Here is an 18,626-nt window from a genome sequence, read left to right as displayed (position 1 = left end):
TTTGAACATTCAACCCCCTCCCTTCTCCTGGCACTAGCCAGGATAAAGGAGGGGGATTAATTGAGCACACTAGAGCGAAGTGTGTCTTCTCAAATTTTGCAGCATAAAGCAATGTGGTTGCTTTACCACATGCCAATGCTGCAATTTTGGGAATTGCTCCCTCTAGTGACCAGCACATGGAAATGTTATAAATTAGAATCTATAATATTATAGAATAATATATAGAATATAATATTTCCTGACTTGTGAAAAAATTTAGAACAATGTCTAATGATGTATTTACTAACTGTTTAACTAAAAACAAAAACAAAATTTTCTAGCGACACATTCCCTTTAAAGACCAACTGGGCGTGTTTTTACTTTTGACCAAGTGGGTGTTGTAAAGAAGTGTATGACGCTGACCAATCAGTGACCAATCAGCGTCATACACTTCTCATTGACCCTCCTTTTGGACTGTGTGGGAGCGGCGCATGGCAAAAATGTTTTTGCCGCGACACCTGTCCTTTAAGAAACTAATCTAAAATTGCTCATAACTTGCTCAAAAATGATTGTTTTTCAAAATAAAAACCACTGCTGTTCTCTACATTACAGCGCCGATCAGATTATGTAGGGGATAGGGCACTTATAATCTGGTGACAGAGCCTCTTTAACACTATTGCTGGAATAACGCTTATTATTGTACTTATTGCTACAACTTCTTCACGGTGTGTATTTTCTTGTATAACACGGTACCTTGTCTATGTGATATTGTCAAGTTATTTAAGTTATTCAGAAAGCTTTTGCATGCACTCCACAGCCATTTATTTATTTCATGTTGCTTATATAGCACCATTATATTCCACACCGATGTACAAAAATTATCACCATCTCCTCTGCAAAAGGAAGTTCAAAATCCAATCCCCTTATATCGGACATTATAAAAAAACAGGCCATACTTACTAAATGGGCAGGTTAACACCAGTCCCCAACAGGAGGCAGGCAAACCACAAATGCTACATAGGGAGATAGTGCGATTGATAGCATACTGGGAAGGCTGTCAATCACTGGCTGAGGATGGGGAAAGCGGACTCACTCCATTTTATATAGAACTCTATATGAATCTCCTCTGCCCTATCACATGATGGCAGTGGACAGGTATACTTTAAAATGCACCTCCAGTTAGAAATATGATTACAGTGCAGGACTGGGCAAAACTATCATTTTTCTATACAACTTGATTTGCCGACTCTGTGCTGCCCATTAGAAGCAGACTAGCGGCGGGCTGCTCTTAACTATTCAGTAGACTACCGTTTTTCCAGTCTCCATTATGAGCGCTAGCTCTGTAGGCTCACATTACATCCATTACATTACAGACCGCAGCTAGTTTGGGCTGCTCATTAAAAGCAGAATTAGAAAATCAGTTATATAGAAAAATTTCTATTTTATTTTAATTGTTTTCTGATCATTTTTTTCTTTACAATGTTTATATGGATAATTACCTATAAAGAAAGAGACTATGACACTCCAATAATTATAAAAGTCTAAATTTGTATTAGAACCAATAATATAAAAACACATATCTCAATATAAAATTCAGAGGTGAGTAACCAGTGTGGTAGTGGACACCAAATGGCAGCAATCAATAATACACAAAGGTAAAAAAACACCTACATATATCACAACAAGGGTAAAAAAATAAAAGGTTTAAATGTAATTTAAACGACCTTTAGTAAACTACCACCGTGTATAGATTACATCTGTAGTTACATGATCGTAACTTACCCATGAAAGTAGAGATGGCTACCTGGTGTAAAAACCACGACGTGCGTTTCGGCTCCAGGTCTTCGTCTGGGGTTGGTACCAGAGAGTCACAAACTATTTAAAGGTCCGTGGACCAATCAGGAGTGGTAATGGCAATTACTTCAGCTGTTATCTGGTAAGCTACCACTCCTGATTGGCATATTATAATTAAACCTCCTATTTTTTACCCTTGTTGTGATATATGTAGGTTTTTGTACCTTTGTGTATTATGGATTGCCACCATTTGGTGTCCACTACCACACTGGTTACTCATCTCTGAATTTTATATTGAGATATGTGTTTTTATATTATTGGGTTTAATAAAAATGTATACTTTTAGAATTATTGGAGTGTCATAGTCTCCGTTTCGTTATAGGTTATTGTTCTCTATTTTGAGCTAGATGACATAATTTGTTACTTTTGTCTAATATTAGGTATTTTTCACGCCTCCCCCTACACATTTGTTACATATATGGGATCGCTCTCATTATGGTAGGGGGTCTTTTGGTTAATCTCTACTTTAGGTTTAGAATGTTTATATGGATATCTGGAAAATGTCAGTCGTACAACCTGTATCACATCTGTTTACAGCTTTACAAGTATGGGAAGTACGATTATGGTGCCTAGATATGTAGGTGGCTGTTATAGTAGTAAACTGCACATCTACAAACCACTGCATTGCTGCCATCAGCATAAATAAAACACAATACAGAAATTACCTGGCCTATCTGTATGTGGACCTCACTAACAGAATGGGAAAAGCAGCCGATAATCTCTTTCACCCGAACAAGATGTGCCTCTTCAATGTCCTGAAATTTCTGAAAAATATAAAGTCACCAGAAGTTTGTAAATGACTAATACCAAACTGTCCTATACACAATCAAAATGATTACATACAACCACATCCATCTAATCTGTGCTGGCATTTAGGATGACGATAAAGGGCAAGGTTCGCCCCAATCTAAAAAGTGTAGTTGTTAAAGAAGCACTCCAGCAATTTTCTTTATTATTATTATTTTTTTACATATAGCAATATTTCTACAGTGTCATTTGTTTCTTCCCAGCTCAGTTGCTGCTCCTCACTGCCTCCTGTGTACGAGCAGGAGGCAGGGGAGACAGGGTGAACAGACTGCAGTGGGAGTTCTCTGTCATTGATCTATCACTTGCTGCACTTAGATAGGACTCAGAGTAGAGCAAGTGCAGTGTAATGAGTCTCCGCCCCCTCTGCTTCTACTAAGCCAGAAGGATCATGGGAAATGTAGGCTGAATTAGAGGAACGATATCAGAGGGGAAGAAGGAACCAAGATGGCAGACAACCTACAAATGACATCAACTACAACAGGTGTACACAAGGCATCTACATTATTTTTTAATAGCAGCCTATACTGCACTATATAGGCCAAAAAAAATAATGCTGGAGTGCTTCTTTAATGGAAAAAAAAAAAAATCAACGCAATATTGTGCATTATATATAAAAGCTTTATGCAGGTTTTAGAACTCCAACTATTCACATGGCGTACGTTCATATGGTGTTTCAACCCCATCATTTTAACTAAAACTCAAGATACAACTAGAAATAGATGATCATATAATTTGTTTTACGTACAAAAGATGGTCTTAGTAATTCCCTTTATGAAATATTAAGAAGAGAAAATTTAAAAGGGGGTTGAACTAAGATCATTATTGTGAAAATGCATCAATGCAAAAAAATTTCACAACTGAAGCAAAGACCCTGTAACTTTTTAGGACACCACTTCTGATCAGACTATAGGAAGTTAGGTGGTTGTTTACACTGTACTAAATATGAACTTCAGCCACTAGATGGCAGTGCACCCTGCCGATTACATAGTTACTTAATGAGTGAAAAAAAAGTGTCCACCAAAATCAACCTGGGACCAGAGAACATACAAGCCCCAACTTTACTAAGTTCTAAAACAAAGCCCATATATATATATATATATTTAATATGCACACACGTAAAAACCAGCACAATTGGTGCTGTTCTTTTAAAAAGGAAATGCAGTCAAAGTTATTTTTTATAGGATGATCAAATCAGAATATCTCGCATGTCTAATTATTGGCGCTGAACTCACAGTGTTTGGCCAATACAGCTGAAACATATGTATAAGATTTCGTTCACATGTGCGTCAGGGTTCTGTTCGTGAGTTCCTTCAGGGTAACCAAAGTACGAAAACCAAAGCTTTCCGTTACCATTATCATTGATTTCAATGGTAACGCTTCAGTTGCGAATGGTTTCCGTTTTTTGGCGGAATCAATAGCGTAGTCGATTATTAGCAACGAAAGCGTTACCATTGAAATCAATGGTAATGCTAACGGAAAGCTATGGTTTCTGTTTGGTTACCCCTGACGGAAAGGTCTGATAGAACCCACGAATGGAAACACAACGCAGATGTGAACGAAGCCCAAATCAAGCACACGGGATGCAAACATATGTATTTATAGTGTTTCTTTTTTTCTCTTCAGACAGTTCCAAAATAAATCCTGTCCAAAATAACTTTTTGTATTTTTCAGTAGACAACATTGTAAGAGGGCTTGTTTTTTGGGAGAGGAGTTGTAATTTTCAATGGCACCATTTTGAGGTACATATTAACTTTTTTTTGGGGGGTGAGTATTTTTGCGCTTTAATATTACACTGATTGCGTGGGGCATAAATAAAGTGTTTCTTTATTCTATGGCAGTCGGATTACGGTGATACCAAATATGTATCGTTTTTTTAAATGTTCTACTACTTTTGAAAAATAATAGCAAATTTCAAAGGAAAAAAAAAAAAACAGGTTTTGATGTCACCGCATTACAAGTACGATTTTTTATTTTTCTTTTGGTGTAGCCGTATGTGGGCTTGTTTTTTTGCGAGACGAGTCATTTTTTTTAATTAGAATTCTTTTGGGATACATACAGATTATTCATGAACTTTTAGAATTTACCTTGCTAAGGGACTGGGCAAAAAAACAATTCTGTGCTTTTTTTGTTTACGTCGTTCACCCCGCAGTTTAAATAAATAAAAGCACTTTAGGAAATAATAAAAACATTTTCCATTAAAACTTTTTTTTATTAATAGACTTTATTTAACATCTATTTATATTTTATTTTTTTTAGTCCCACTTGTTTGATTGCTTATATAATGCTTGGGATAAACTAAAAAGGTAATCAGGTTGTGCTTTTGCCCTAAAAGGCAAACAGCCATGGCAGGCCTGGGTGACTTTGTTGGGCCCCCGGCTGTCATAGAAGATTCCCCCCAAGCCACTCCCACTGTCAAACACCTTAGATGGTGTGGTGTGTTGACTTTGGCATCTAAGGGGTTAATCGGCCATTAGAGCGGGATCCCGGCTGTCAATCACAGTCATCAGATTTGACCCCAATAAACGTATAAAACCCGTAAATAGGTGCTGGGGAAACAAGTTCAGAGATTCCCATGTTTGCGATCCATAATCCAAGTATACCATAATAAACCATCTTTAATTTACTCACGCACTGTATGCTAATGAATTATTAGGCGATCTATCATCTGTGAAGTGTCCTGCGATATCGGCGGCACCCAAACCCCTCCCCTCTTGATGGCCGTCTCTTGTAAATTGCGTCAGATAAGGCAGGAGACCATAATCAAGTGCGGAGGGGAGGAGTTTATGCGGGGTTAAGAATTTATGGGGGTCGAATCTGCTGACACAAACCCTTTAAGAAAAATTGTTGCATGCCGTATAACGGGGGTAACCTCACAGAAGCTTTGTCATGCCTTAAAACTGAAGATGGCTATAGATCTACCTTAGATTCCTGTGAAGCCATCTTTCCATAAACATGCAAGCTCAGATCGGCCAAGTGTGTATGTTTATTATCACTTAGAGAAAATCATTATTAGACCCCAGAGGTGACATGCTCATCTCCCAAGGAAACAAAGGATTCTAATTGTACAGCGATGTGCCTGGTAAACAATGAAGGGGTGCAGCCCCTTCAGTCAGCTTATTGGCAGAGGTCCCACGAGTTGGACCCCCACTTATCTAGTATTGATGGCCCATCCTAAGGACAACAGTATGCAGTAAGCTCCCTCTACAGGTAACCAGCATCTATGTATATGCAGATTTGTACCGCTAGACCAGCTAGAAAGAAATATTAAGGAATCAACATTTTGGACCTAAAAACCAACATCACAAAAGGCGGAAAATCCCTTTAAAGTGGATTTTCACCCAAAAGAACATAAAACGAACAAACACGGTGTGTCAGGAAGATTTTTTTTCTAACGAACGTCACGGTAAAAAATTAATAGTTATCTGAAAATGTAATATTTAGTAAAGGTTTTTGCGTCAGTGTGGGCCCCCTTATATATCAACTACAAACTAATAATGCTGCCGGTGTCACTGATGGTATAATCACACGTCGCGTTTTTGCCGCTTTTTTGTTTATAAAAATAAATAAAAAATGCCAGAAATATATTTTCCTTAATTATTACAGAAGAACACCAAAACAGAGAGGAAGCTGCATACAGCAAAGGTTTCTATTAAACCCGGACATTTGGGTGCTGTACTTATCCAGAGCCATGGGAATGTTTTTGTTTTTGCCTTTCCACTGCCATAACATGTTTATTTTTACATCGACGTAGCAAATTTTTTTAGGCAACATTTCCAGAAGCAAACATGTAAGCTAAGCAAGTTTTAACAATGCAATACCGCAAATTATTGTTTTACATTTTTTTGGAAAAATGTGATAACGGTGTACTATGTAATGAAATTTATTTAACCCTTTCAGGACGAGACAAATTTTCGTTTTTATGCTTTTGTTTTCTCTTCCCCCCCTTCAAAAAGTCATAACACTTATTTTTTCGTTGACACAGCCATATGAGGGCTTAATTTTTAAGCGACAAGTTGTACTTTCTAATGGTACAATTCAATATTATGTGCGATGTACTGGGAAGCTGGTAAAAAATTCAGAGTGGGGTGGAATTTGAAAAAAATAAATAAATACAGCAGTTCCGCCATTTTCTGAGTTTCGTTTTTACCGTGTTCAATGTACGGTGAAAATGACACATTACCTTTATTCTGCGGGTCAGTACGATCACGGTGATACCAAATTTATATAATTTTTATTTTAGTACCTTTAAAAAAGTTTGAAAGAAACAAAAAATGTTTTGCATCGCCATATTGTGACCCCCATAACTTTTTTAGAGTTCTGTGTATAGAGTTGTGTAAGGCGTCTTTTTATACATGGAAAGACGGGGTTCTTATTATTACCATTTGGGGAAATGTCTGGCATTTCGATCACTTTTTTTTTCAATTATTTGTGGGGGTTGAAGTGGCAAAAAAAACTATGATTCGGCCATTTTGACCTTTTTTCCCACTACGACAATCACCATATTAGATAAATATTTTTATAGTTCAGGCATTTTTGGAAGCGGAGATACCTAATGTGTTTATTTATTCTTATATGTGATCTAGTAAAAGGCAGGTGGTTAAAACTTTTTGAAAATTTCTCAACAGCAATCTTCCTATCGCAGGGCTGGGAGCAGATGTGAACAAAACAGAAGAGAAACCATGCAGGGCAGACAGCAGTGGACTGTTGTACTCGCTTGCTCTCTCCACAGGGCTCCATGCGCATACGGTCTGCTTGTTCTGTTTGGGGTGTTGCAAGATTTAAAGGGTAACTAAACTTTAAAACTTCTAACATGCCATAGTGACATGTCAGAAGTTTTAATCGGTGTGGGTCCGAGCACTGAGACCCCCACAGATCACTAGAAGGAAGCGGTAGAAGTGCTCGGGTGAGCCACTTGGTTTCTGATCGGCTTTTCTCAGAAAGCCGATATAACAGTATACGGACTCAATAGAAAGCCTATGAGCCCGTACACCAACTGCTCGGCTATCAGAAAAGGGCAGATCATAACCGAAGTGGCACAGTGCTCACCTGAGCGCTTCTGCCACTTTGTATTAGCGATCGGTGGGAGTCTCAGTGCTCGGACCCCCACCGATCAAAACTTGACATGTCATTATGACCGAGCGGGGTGCGCGTGCGGGGCCGAGCGGTGTGTGTGTGCGGGCGCGACAGAGCGGGGTGTGTGTGTGTGTGTGGGCGCAGCAGAGCGGTGTGTGTGTGTGTGTGTGTGTGTGTGTGTGTGTGCGGGCGCAGCAGAGCGGTGCGAGTGTGCGGGCGCAGCAGAGCGGTGCGAGTGTGCGGGCGCAGCAGAGCGGTGCGAGTGTGCGGGCGCAGCAGAGCGGTGCGAGTGTGCGGGCGCAGCAGAGCGGTGCGAGTGTGCGGGCGCAGCAGAGCGGTGCGAGTGTGCGGGCGCAGCAGAGCGGTGCGAGTGTGCGGGCGCAGCAGAGCGGTGCGAGTGTGCGGGCGCAGCAGAGCGGTGCGAGTGTGCGGGCGCAGCAGAGCGGTGCGAGTGCGCAGCAGAGCGGTGTGTGTGCGGGCGCAGCAGAGCGGTATGCACGGGCGCCGCTGATTCTTCTTAGCCGCTTATCAGCTGTTTTGAAGAATCAGTGGCGACCACACCCCACACAAATCCCCACAAACATGTAACTGCGCCACACACAACCCCACCGTTCTTTTTTACTCAACACGTTTTAAAAAAAAGCTTGCGTAAAAAACGACTGGCTCGCTTTCCCATTGATGCTTTTTCGGGTGTTTTTTTGACACATTTTGTTTGCGCTTTTTTACGCATTGACTATGGGAACATTTGGCACGCTTTACGTGTAAAAGAATGGACTCGACACTTCTTTATTTACACAATGCGTTTTTTTTAAACGTGTGTGTAAAAAAGCACGTTGTATGTACTAACCGCGCACTTTACCAATTATGTAAATGAAAAGCGTAATCATGCGTTTTTTGATCCGGTTTTTGTCACGTAAAATGCGCAAAAAAAAATTGTCAAATACACGCCGTGTGAACCGGTCAACCGAAAAGTCATTCACTTCACTTTCATCTTTCTTAGGGTATGTGCACACACAAATCCAAAAACATCTAAAAATAGCGTTTTTAAAAGGAAAACTGCTCCTGATTTTAAGATTTTTTTTTAGCAACTCCACGTCAGAAGCAGAACGCCTCCAAACATCTGCCCATTGATTTCAATGGGAAATACGGCGTTCTGCTTCTGATTTTTACGGCTCGAAAAACGGCTGAAAAGAAGCCATGTGAACATACCCTTAGGGTATGTGCACACGTAGTGTTTTCAGACGTTTTTCGGGCCGTAAAAGTCCAGAAAGACGGCTGAAAAATCGGAAGCAGAACGCCTACAAACATCTGCCCATTGATTTCAATGGGAAATACGGCGTTCTGTTACGACGGGACACCTCATTTTTTTAAAAACGGCACGTAAAAATATGCCCACGAAAAAGAAGTGCATGTTACTTCTTGGGACTTTTTGGAGCCGTTTTTCATTCACTCTATAGAAAAACAGCTCCAAGAATGGCTTTTAAAAAACGCAGTGAAAAACGCGAGTTTGATTTTAAAATGGTTGAAAATCAGGAGCTGTTTTCCCTTGAAAACAGCTCCATATTTTCAGACGTTTCTATAGTACGGGTATGTTCACACGTGCACGTCCGATACGCCTGAAATTACGGAGCGGTTTTCAAGCGAAAACAGCTCCTGAATTTCAGACGTAATGGCTTGTGCAGGCGTTTTTCGCAGCGTCCATTACGGACGTAATTGGAGCTGTTTTTCTATGAAGTCAATGGAAAACGGCTCCAATTGCGTCTCAAGAAGTGACATGCACTTCTTTCACTCGGGCGTCTTTTTTATGTGCCGTCATTTGACAGCGGCACGTAAAAAAAAATGACCGTCGGCACAGTACATCTTAAAATCCATTCAAATGAATGGGCAGATGTTTGCCGGCGCTTTGGAGCCGTATTTTCGGACATAATTCGAGGTTAAAACGCCCGAATTACGTCCGTAAATAGGGTGTGTGAACCCAGCCTAAGCGTGCGAACATACCCTTAGCCTTTTGGTGTGTCCTATACCTTCTGCCAGCTGCCATTTGTACAATCACTCCAAAAATGCCAGGCGGACAACGCTTAGCAATTTGAAGACAACTTTTCCTGGCTTGTAGCCAAAGATAGGGGGGGGGGTGATATTCCTTCCCACATTTACGGCAGCTGTGAGTCAGGTTGCTTTGCTTGTAATTCTGGGAAGTGCTCCCTCTGGCAGCCAACATAGGAAAACATGTCAAATTATTATTTCATTTTTAATGCTTTCCAAAAAAAATAAAAATACAGCAAAAAATATAATAGAAATAAGTGACTTACTTAAAAACAAAAAAAGGTTGCGACACATTCCCTTTAAGACTAAGAGAAGAAACTAGATCGACACTAGAAGGAGAACACTAGAGTGTGACATTTCATACACCATTCTCAGTCTGAAGCGCACAGGAGGAAGGTGCGACAAATTTATTAGGAGGTGCACACCTCTTAATAAATTTATTGCGTCTTGGGCTGTATGTGCGCCACAAAAGAAAAAAAGATTTCTGCTATAATTGTATCTGTAAATTTGTTTTTTCTTTTAAAGTCTCGTAATTGGCGAAAACCAGCAAAAAGTTGCAAATTAATGCGCAAATATGGCATGCACCATATTTTTTTTACTTTTTAATGTGAGAAAACTGGAGTAAAGCCCATCATAAATTACTCCCATTGTTTTTAGAAAGCCAAACTAATAAGAAATACAACGACTGCATTATGACCTAAAGACACTAGAGGGAGCACACGATACAAACGTGACCCTTCACAAATCCTCACCAAGTTTCAACCGGTTTCATAATTACTCATATTTATTATAGAAACGTAGAACAGACAGGTTTCTTGGCACCAGACACACATACAACATAAATCAGTGGACTGGGAAGCATACTCCTCTACAGTTTTTTGGCACTGATTTAGACGTGTCTTTTGGCCGTCCACGGAGAAAAAGCGATATGCTCCCTCTACGAGCGGTTTCTGCCTCTGACCGCCCATTGAAATCAATGGGAGGCAGAAAAGAACATGTGGCGCTTATTTTGAGCATTTTTGCCCATGGTTCTTGTAATAGATTTAACAGCTGCGGGCAAAAAAGTGCTTTGCTGGAAGTTTAAAATCTGCATCAAAATTCCTAAAGGATCAGAACCTGCTGTCATCGGGGTACAATACGAATTCTTAATACTCAGTCAAGTGAATTTCTGCACAAAACGTTAAATCCATATATTTTTATTTACATATTTGAGAATTTTACGTATTTTCTATATTGAGTTGTGGTGGCCATTTTGGCAAAGGTGACTTTCAAATTTCAGAAATGAATAAAAAATAAAATAAAATGGTCAATATCCGCATGTTCTATTAATAAAGTGACAGTTTCATAGATGAGAAAAGTCTAACAACTGATCACCAGCATGGATTCATGAAAAACAAGTCGTGCCTAACCAACATGCTCGGTTGCTATGAGGAGGTAAGTGCAAATCCGGATTTTGGTCATGCGGCTGATGTGATTTATTTTGATTTTGCAAAAGTTTTTGATACTGTTCCACACAACAGTCTTGTTCTGAAGCCACAGACACAGGGACTGGGGGAACACATATGCAAGTGGGTAAAGAATTGGTTAAGGGACAAAAAACAAAAGTTGTTATAAGTGGAAGTTACTAAAAATGGTTTGAGGTCAACAGCGGGGTACCAATAGGATCGGTGTTAGGTCCAATTCTTATTATTCTTGTTATTAATGACCTTGTGGATGGGATTGATAGCAAGGTGTCAGTTTTTGCTGACGATACAGAACTTTGTAGAGTACTTAAAATTCAGCTTGACTTTAAAATATTACAGAAAGACCTAGATAAGATGGCAGCATTGGCAAGAACATGGCAGATGAAATGTAATGTTGATAAACGTATAGTAATGCACTTAGGACGCAATAATAGTATTAATTCATATACATTAAATGGAATAAAACTGGGGATAACGGAACAGGAGAAGTACCTGGGTATTCTGGTAACAAATAAGCTAAGCAGCAGCACTCAATGTCAGGCAGCAGCTGCAAAAGCAAATAGGATTTTAGGGTGTATAAAAAAAAGAGAGATAAAAACCCGGGATTCAAATGTAATATTACCACTCTATAAATCCCTTGTAAGGCCACATCTAGAATATGGAATTCAGTTTTGGGGTCCATATTGTAAAAAGGACATAGGAGAACTGGAGAGGGTTCAAAGGCGGGCAACGAGATTATTAAATGGGATGGGAGGTGTCGCTTACAATGAAAGGCTGGTAAAAATGGGCTTGTTCAGCTTGGAAAAAAAGACATCTTGGAGGTGAACTTATTAATATGTATAAGTATATGTCTGGTCAATACAGAGAAATAGCACATGATCTGTTCCTTCGAACGACTCTACAAAGGACCAGGGGACATCAATTGTGTGTGAAAGAAAGAGGTTTCAGACATCAATATAGAAAAGGGTTCTTTACAGTTAGAGTGCTCAAGCTATGGAATGCCCTTCCTCAAGAAGTAGTGATGGCAGATACTATGTCAGCATTTTAAAAAAAAGGATAGATGATTATTTACTAATGGCACTGAGGGTTATAATTCATCGAGCAATAAAGGATGGGTAATTTATTGAGAAAGGTTGAACCTGATGGACCCATATCTTTTTTTTAAACTATGTAATAGCGCAGTGCATAAAATAAATGGGATGTTTGAAAGCAAACATTTCCTTTTAACTCTTTACTGACCCACGGTCTTGACGGTGGGCAGTGCATTTTCTGCGCCTACAACGATGTCCTTTAGGCCTCCTTCACACACAGAATTTTTTGGCCGTTTCAAACTGCATAAAAAATGCTTCTAAAAAGGCTAGCGTTATTAGAATGAAACATGCGTTCTTTACGGCTCTTTTAGGCTGGGTTCACACACCCTATATACGGACGTAATTCGGGCGTTTTAGCCTCGAATTACGTCCGAAAATACAACTCCAAAGCGTCGGCAAACATCTGCCCATTGAATGGGTTTTACGATGTTCTGTGCCGACGGTCATTTTTTTACGTGCCGCTGTCAAATGACGGCGCGTAAAAAAAGACGCCCGCGTCAAAGAAGTGCATGTCACTTCTTGAGACGTAATTGGAGCCGTTTTCCATTGACTCCATGGAAAAACAGCTCCAATTACGTCCGTAATGGACGCTGCGAAAAACGCCTGCACATGCCATTACGTCTGAAATTCCGGAGAGGTTATCTCCTGAAAACAGCTCCGTAATTTCAGCCGTATCGGACGCTGCCGTGTGAACATACCCTAAGTGTCAGTGTCATGAATACATGCTTTATTCTGGTGTTTTTGAAGTCCTATAGGGAAGCCTATTGGGAAAAAAGCCTGGAAAAAGAAAAACAAAAAACCGCCATACCTAGACCAAGCTGCTTTTGGGGGGAAAAAACAAACAAAACACCTGACCACAAAATTGTCTCAAACTTCAGAAACCATAACGCAAATGTGCGTATTGCATTTGATGTTTTACTATAGACTTTAATGCAACATCTGGCTGCACTAAAAAATGCATAAAACAAAGCCATTAACCCCTTTCCACTTTGGCCATTTTTGACCTTCAGCCTCATTTTTCAAATCTGACACATTTCACTTTATGTGGCAATAACTTCGGAATGCTTTTACCTATCCAAGCGATTGAGATTGTTTTCTCCTGACACATTGGACTTTGTTACTCTTAAAATTTGCTCGGTACGTTTAGTATTTGTGAAAAACACCAAAATTGTGTGAAAAAATTGCAAACATTTTAAATTTTCTAAATTTAAATGTATCTGCTTGTAAGACAGGCAGTTATACCACACAAAATTATTGATAATTAACATCCCCCATAGGTCTACTTTAGATTGGCATAATTTTTTGAACATCCTTTTATTTTTCTAGGAGGTTACAAGGCTTAGAACTTCAGCAGCAATTTCTCACATTTTCAAGAAAATTTCAAAAGGCAATTTTTTCAGTCCAGTTGCGAAGTGGCTTTAATAGCCTTATATATTAGAAACTAGGGATGTCACGATACCAGAATTTGCACTTCGATACCGATACTTCGTTTAGTATTGCGATACCAATTAGATACTTTGCCAACAGTAATAAAAAAAAAAAAAGTTCTTCCATTTTCTGATGTGAGGCGCGTGGTGTGATGATGAATTTAACCTGTACGTGCCTCACATTAATAGTAATTAACCCCATCATGTTTCTCAGTCATAATGGGTTAATACATAAGGTACATGATGGGGTTAATTACTATTAATGTGAGGCACATGGAGGTTAAATTCATCACACCTTGTGCCCCACAATAAGTGATAGAAAGCCGTTTTTATTTTATTTATTTACAGCGTACACATCGTAAATGTAAAAAAATTGTTGTGCAGATTATTACGGCCGCGCCAATACTGAATGTGTATATTTTATGTATAGAGAGTTATTTTAATGTTTATTGTAATAAAGGTATATGTGTATTTTTTTAAATTTAACATTACTTTGTTTTTACTTTATTTTTTAATCTTTAATGTACTGGCATATATCTATATGCCAATACATTAGCCTGTGTACTGACAGTACACAGGCAGTTGTTAGGACATACCCAAGTATGCCCTAACAACAGGAAATCTGGTCAGAAAGCCCTGGGGTCCTTCAATGGACCCTGGGCTGTCTGCCCATATATGGTATGTCCCTCAATCGTGTCACAGGAATTCCCTGTGACGCGATCCAAGGCGCATCCCCCCTTCTCATTTTCCCCTGAATGCTGCAGTCCGCTGTGATCGCAGCATTCACGGGAATAACGGCGGAGATGAGAGGTTTCTTTCATCCCCGCCAGCGGGGCTGCGGCTGTGTAATACAGTCATTGCCCCACTCCTGACAGGAAGTGCGTGCGTGGTCAGCATGAGGTAATTCGGCCGGCGCTGCACTATAATAAGCGACGGTTCAGGCATTGAAGACAGAACATGGGGGTGTTTTGTAGTGCGTCCGCCATGTTCCGTCTTCAGTGCCGCGCCGGCCGCATCGCATCATCCTGACACCGCGCACTTGTTATCAGTACTCAGGAGCGCGGCAATGACTGTATAACACAGCCACAGCCCCGCTCTCATACATTCATGTGTTACAATACTGAGCTGTGCGGCCGCACAGCTAAGTATCGAAATACATGAAATAACTGTATCGAACAGTATCGAAGTTTCGATGCATCGTGCATCCCCATTAGAAACCCCCAATAAGTCACCCCTTTTTAAAAACTTCACCCCTCAAAGTATTCAAAACAGCATTTAGAAAGTTTCTTAACCCGGCTTGAGGCGATGTCTTTTCATTCTCAAGACACTCCAGTAAAGTTACTGTGGGAGTAAGTGACAGCACATTGTGATCACGCTGTGCTGTGAGTACAGCTGGACATGAATGAAGAGAAGTGTATGATGCGGATTGGTCAGCGTCATACACTTCTCTTTACAACGTCCACTTTGTGAAAAGAACAAATTAGCATAAAATGAAAAATCGTCATAACACGGTTATCTACATTATGCACCTATCAGATTAGGTAGGAGATAGCGCACTTATAAACTGGTGACAGAGCCTCTTTAAAGCATAGTAGAGGTGAAATATAAAAAATTTATTTTATTTTTTCAGAAATTCATTTTTAATCAATTTTTTTGTAACACAAAGTTTTACCAGAGAAACACAACTCAATATTCATTGCCCAGATTCTGCAGTTTTAGGAAATATCCCACATGTTGCCCATAGTGTGCTTATGGACTGAAGCACAGGCCTCAGAAGCAAAGGAGCGCCTAGTGGATTTTGGGCCTCCTTTTTATTAGAATATATTTTAGGGACCATGTCAGGTTTGAAGGGCTCTTGCGGGGCCAAAACAGTGGAAATCCCCCAAAAATGACCCCATTTGGGAAACTCCACCCCTCAAGGAAACTATCTAGGGGTATAGTGAGCATTTTGACCCTACAGGTTTATTGCATAAGTTATTGGAAGAAGGCCGTGAAAATGAAAATCTACATTCTTTCAAAGAAAATGTAGAAGAAAAAGCACCACAACATTTGTAAAGCAATTTCTCCCAAGTAAAACAATACCCTACATGTGGTCATAAACAGCTGTTTGTACACACGGCAGGGCTCAGAAGGGAAATAGCGCCATTTGGATCTCAAATTAAGCAGGAATAGTTTGGGGATGCCATTTCACATTTGAAAAGCCCCTGAGGGACCAAAACAGTGGAAAGACTCAAAAAGTTACTCCATTTAGGAAACTACACCCCTTGAGGAATTCATCTAGGGGTGTAGTGAGCATTTTCACCCCACAGGTGTTTCATAAATTTTATTTGAATTGGGCAGTGAAACGAAAATTTTTATTTTTTCCAATAAGATCTAGATTTAGCTCAAAATTTTTCATTTTCTCAAAAAAGAAAAAACAAGAAAAGAAAAAGCACGACAACATTTGTAAAGCAATTTCTCCTGAGTACGGCAATACCCCATATGTGGTGATAAACTGCTGTTTGGGCACACGGCAGGGCTCGGAGGCGAAGGAGTGCCATTTCGCCTTTGGAGTACAGATTTTGCTGGATTGGTTTCTGGTCGCTATGTAGCATTTGCAAAGCCCCTGTGGAACCAAAACAGTTGAAACCCCCCAGAAGTGACCCCATTTTGGAAGCTACAACCCACAAGGTATTCACCTACGGGTGTAGTGAGCATGTTAACTCCGCAGGTGTTTTGCAAAAATTAGTGTGCACTCGATGTTGCATAGTGAAAATGTGTTTTTGTTTTTTTTCCATAGATATGCCAATATGTGGTGCCCAGCTTATGCCACCATAACAAGACAGCTCTCTAATTGTTATGCTTGGTTTCCCGGTTTTAGAATCAACCTACATGGAGCACGGGCACTAATCTTTTGCCTGGACATTCGACAGGGCTCAGGAGTGAAAGAGTACCATGCGAAATGGAGGCCTAATTTGGCGACTTACAAAGTATTGGTTCACAATTGCAGAGGCTCCGATGTGAAATAAAAAAAGAAACCCCTGAGAAGTGACCCCATTTTGCAAACTACACCCCTCAAGGCATTTATTAAGGGGTGTTGGGAGCATTTTCACCCCACAGGTCTTTTCCATAAATGACTGCACTTCGGATGGTGCAAAGTAAAAATTAAAGCTTTTCCCCAGATATGCAATTTCAGTAGCAAATAGGTCATGCTCTGCTTATGCCACTGGAGACACACCCCAAAAAGGGTTTAACTGGGTATAGCGATCCCATATATGTGGAAGTAAACTGCTGTTTGGGCACACTGTAGGGCTCAGAAGGGAGGGAGCGCCATTTGGCTTTTGAAGCGTAGATTTTGCTGGGTAGTAGTTTTGTTTGAGCATTGCTGGTGTTTCCGTTTATAACGTGGGGGCACATGTAAGCTGTGCAGAGTACATCAGGGGCATAGTCAGGTGGTATAATAATGTGGTAAAAAAAAAAAAATCCATAGATGTGTGTTGCGCTGTGAAGCAATCCTTTATGCACAAGCCAGTGCCGCACTGATAAATGTCCTTTCTTATTGCCCTTTTGGTCCACACTCGGCACCTTTGAAGTTTTCGGGAATTTTGCTGGGAAGTGTTGTTCTGGTATAATACGGGCACCCTCGCTTCCAGCAGATATGTTTGGGCCTTACCCTTCCTGGTTCTCCATCTTTAGGGCCTCGATAAATCGCCTCTTGAAACAGAAGAAATGTTCCCCTCTGATCTGCACAACTGCATATTTCCTGACTTATTGAGGCCTTAACTAATTTTATTTTTTCATAGTCGTAGTGGTATGAGGGCTGTTTTTTTTGCGGGACAAGCTATAATTATTATTGGTACCATTTTGGGGTACATGCGACTTTTTGATCACTTTTTATCCTATTTTTTGGGAAAAGAGCTGCCGATCTGCTGACAACCACAAAGATGTAGCGATCGCTTTCGATCGCTGCATCTAAGAGCTTAATGGCAGGGATCGGAACTAGCTCCGGTTCCTGCCGTTACAGGTGGATGTCAGCTATAACATACAGCTGACATCCACCGCTGAGGACGCGGGCTCATCTCCTAAGCCGGCGCCATCTGGCCGACGACTACGGAAGCCATTTAGGCTCCACCTCCGGGCAGGGGCTAGAAGTTTTCCGTACTAGGTAGACCGGGAGGCCACCATTAGGCCTCTGATTGATATTGCAGCCACCGACACCCCGGCAATTTCATTGCTGGGGTGCCGATGAGCTGCAAACACCTTGAATGCAGCGATCGCTTTTGACCGTGGCATTTAAGGGGTTAATGGTGGGAATCGAAGCGGACTTCGGTCGCCGCCATTACAACAGGATGTCAGCTGTAAGATACAGCTAACATCCGGGGATGATGGCACCGACTCAGCTTCTGAGCCGATGCCATCCATTTGTCGTAAGTATACGACATTTTGCGGGTAGCACTGGCTTTCCATGACATATACTTACGACATGTCGGGAAGGGGTTAAAAACTCATATCAATCCAGCCGTCGCATCGCTGTAGTGAGCGCTCATTCTTTAAAGAGGCTCTGTCACCAGATTTTGCAACCCCTATCTGCTATTGCAGCAGATCGGCGCTGCAATGTAGATTACAGTAAAGTTTTTATTTTTAAAAAACGAGCATTTTTGGCCAAGTTATGACCATTTTTGTATTTATGCAAATGAGGCTTGCAAAAGTACAACTGGGCGTGTTGAAAAGTAAAAGTATAACTGGGCGTGTATTATGTGTGTACATCGGGGCGTTTTTACTTCTTTTACTAGCTGGGCGTTCTGACGAGAAGTATCATCCACTTCTCTTCACAACGCCCAGCTTCTGGCAGTGCAGACACAGCCGTGTTCTCGAGAGATCACGCTGTGACGTCACTTCCCCAGGTCCTG

General features: G+C 40.6%; 1 protein-coding gene across 3 annotated transcripts in view; it reads right to left on the bottom strand.

The window, feature by feature from the left end:
• Nucleotides 1-18,626, bottom strand: part of FCHO2 (FCH and mu domain containing endocytic adaptor 2) — a 135,949-nt gene that overhangs the window by 44,323 nt on the left and 73,000 nt on the right. For all 3 annotated transcript variants that reach the window (XM_075838085.1, XM_075838094.1, XM_075838102.1), the window contains exon 7: nucleotides 2,499-2,597. In XM_075838085.1, coding sequence (XP_075694200.1) covers nucleotides 2,499-2,597 — 99 coding nt within the window. The remainder of the gene's footprint in view (nucleotides 1-2,498; nucleotides 2,598-18,626) is intronic.

The sequence above is a fragment of the Rhinoderma darwinii genome, chromosome 1 (genome assembly GCF_050947455.1).
Source record: "Rhinoderma darwinii isolate aRhiDar2 chromosome 1, aRhiDar2.hap1, whole genome shotgun sequence".
NCBI classification, from domain to species: domain Eukaryota; kingdom Metazoa; phylum Chordata; class Amphibia; order Anura; family Rhinodermatidae; genus Rhinoderma; species Rhinoderma darwinii.
The sequence above is the reverse complement of the archived record's forward strand: the minus strand, read 5'-3'. Positions and strand labels throughout refer to the sequence as shown.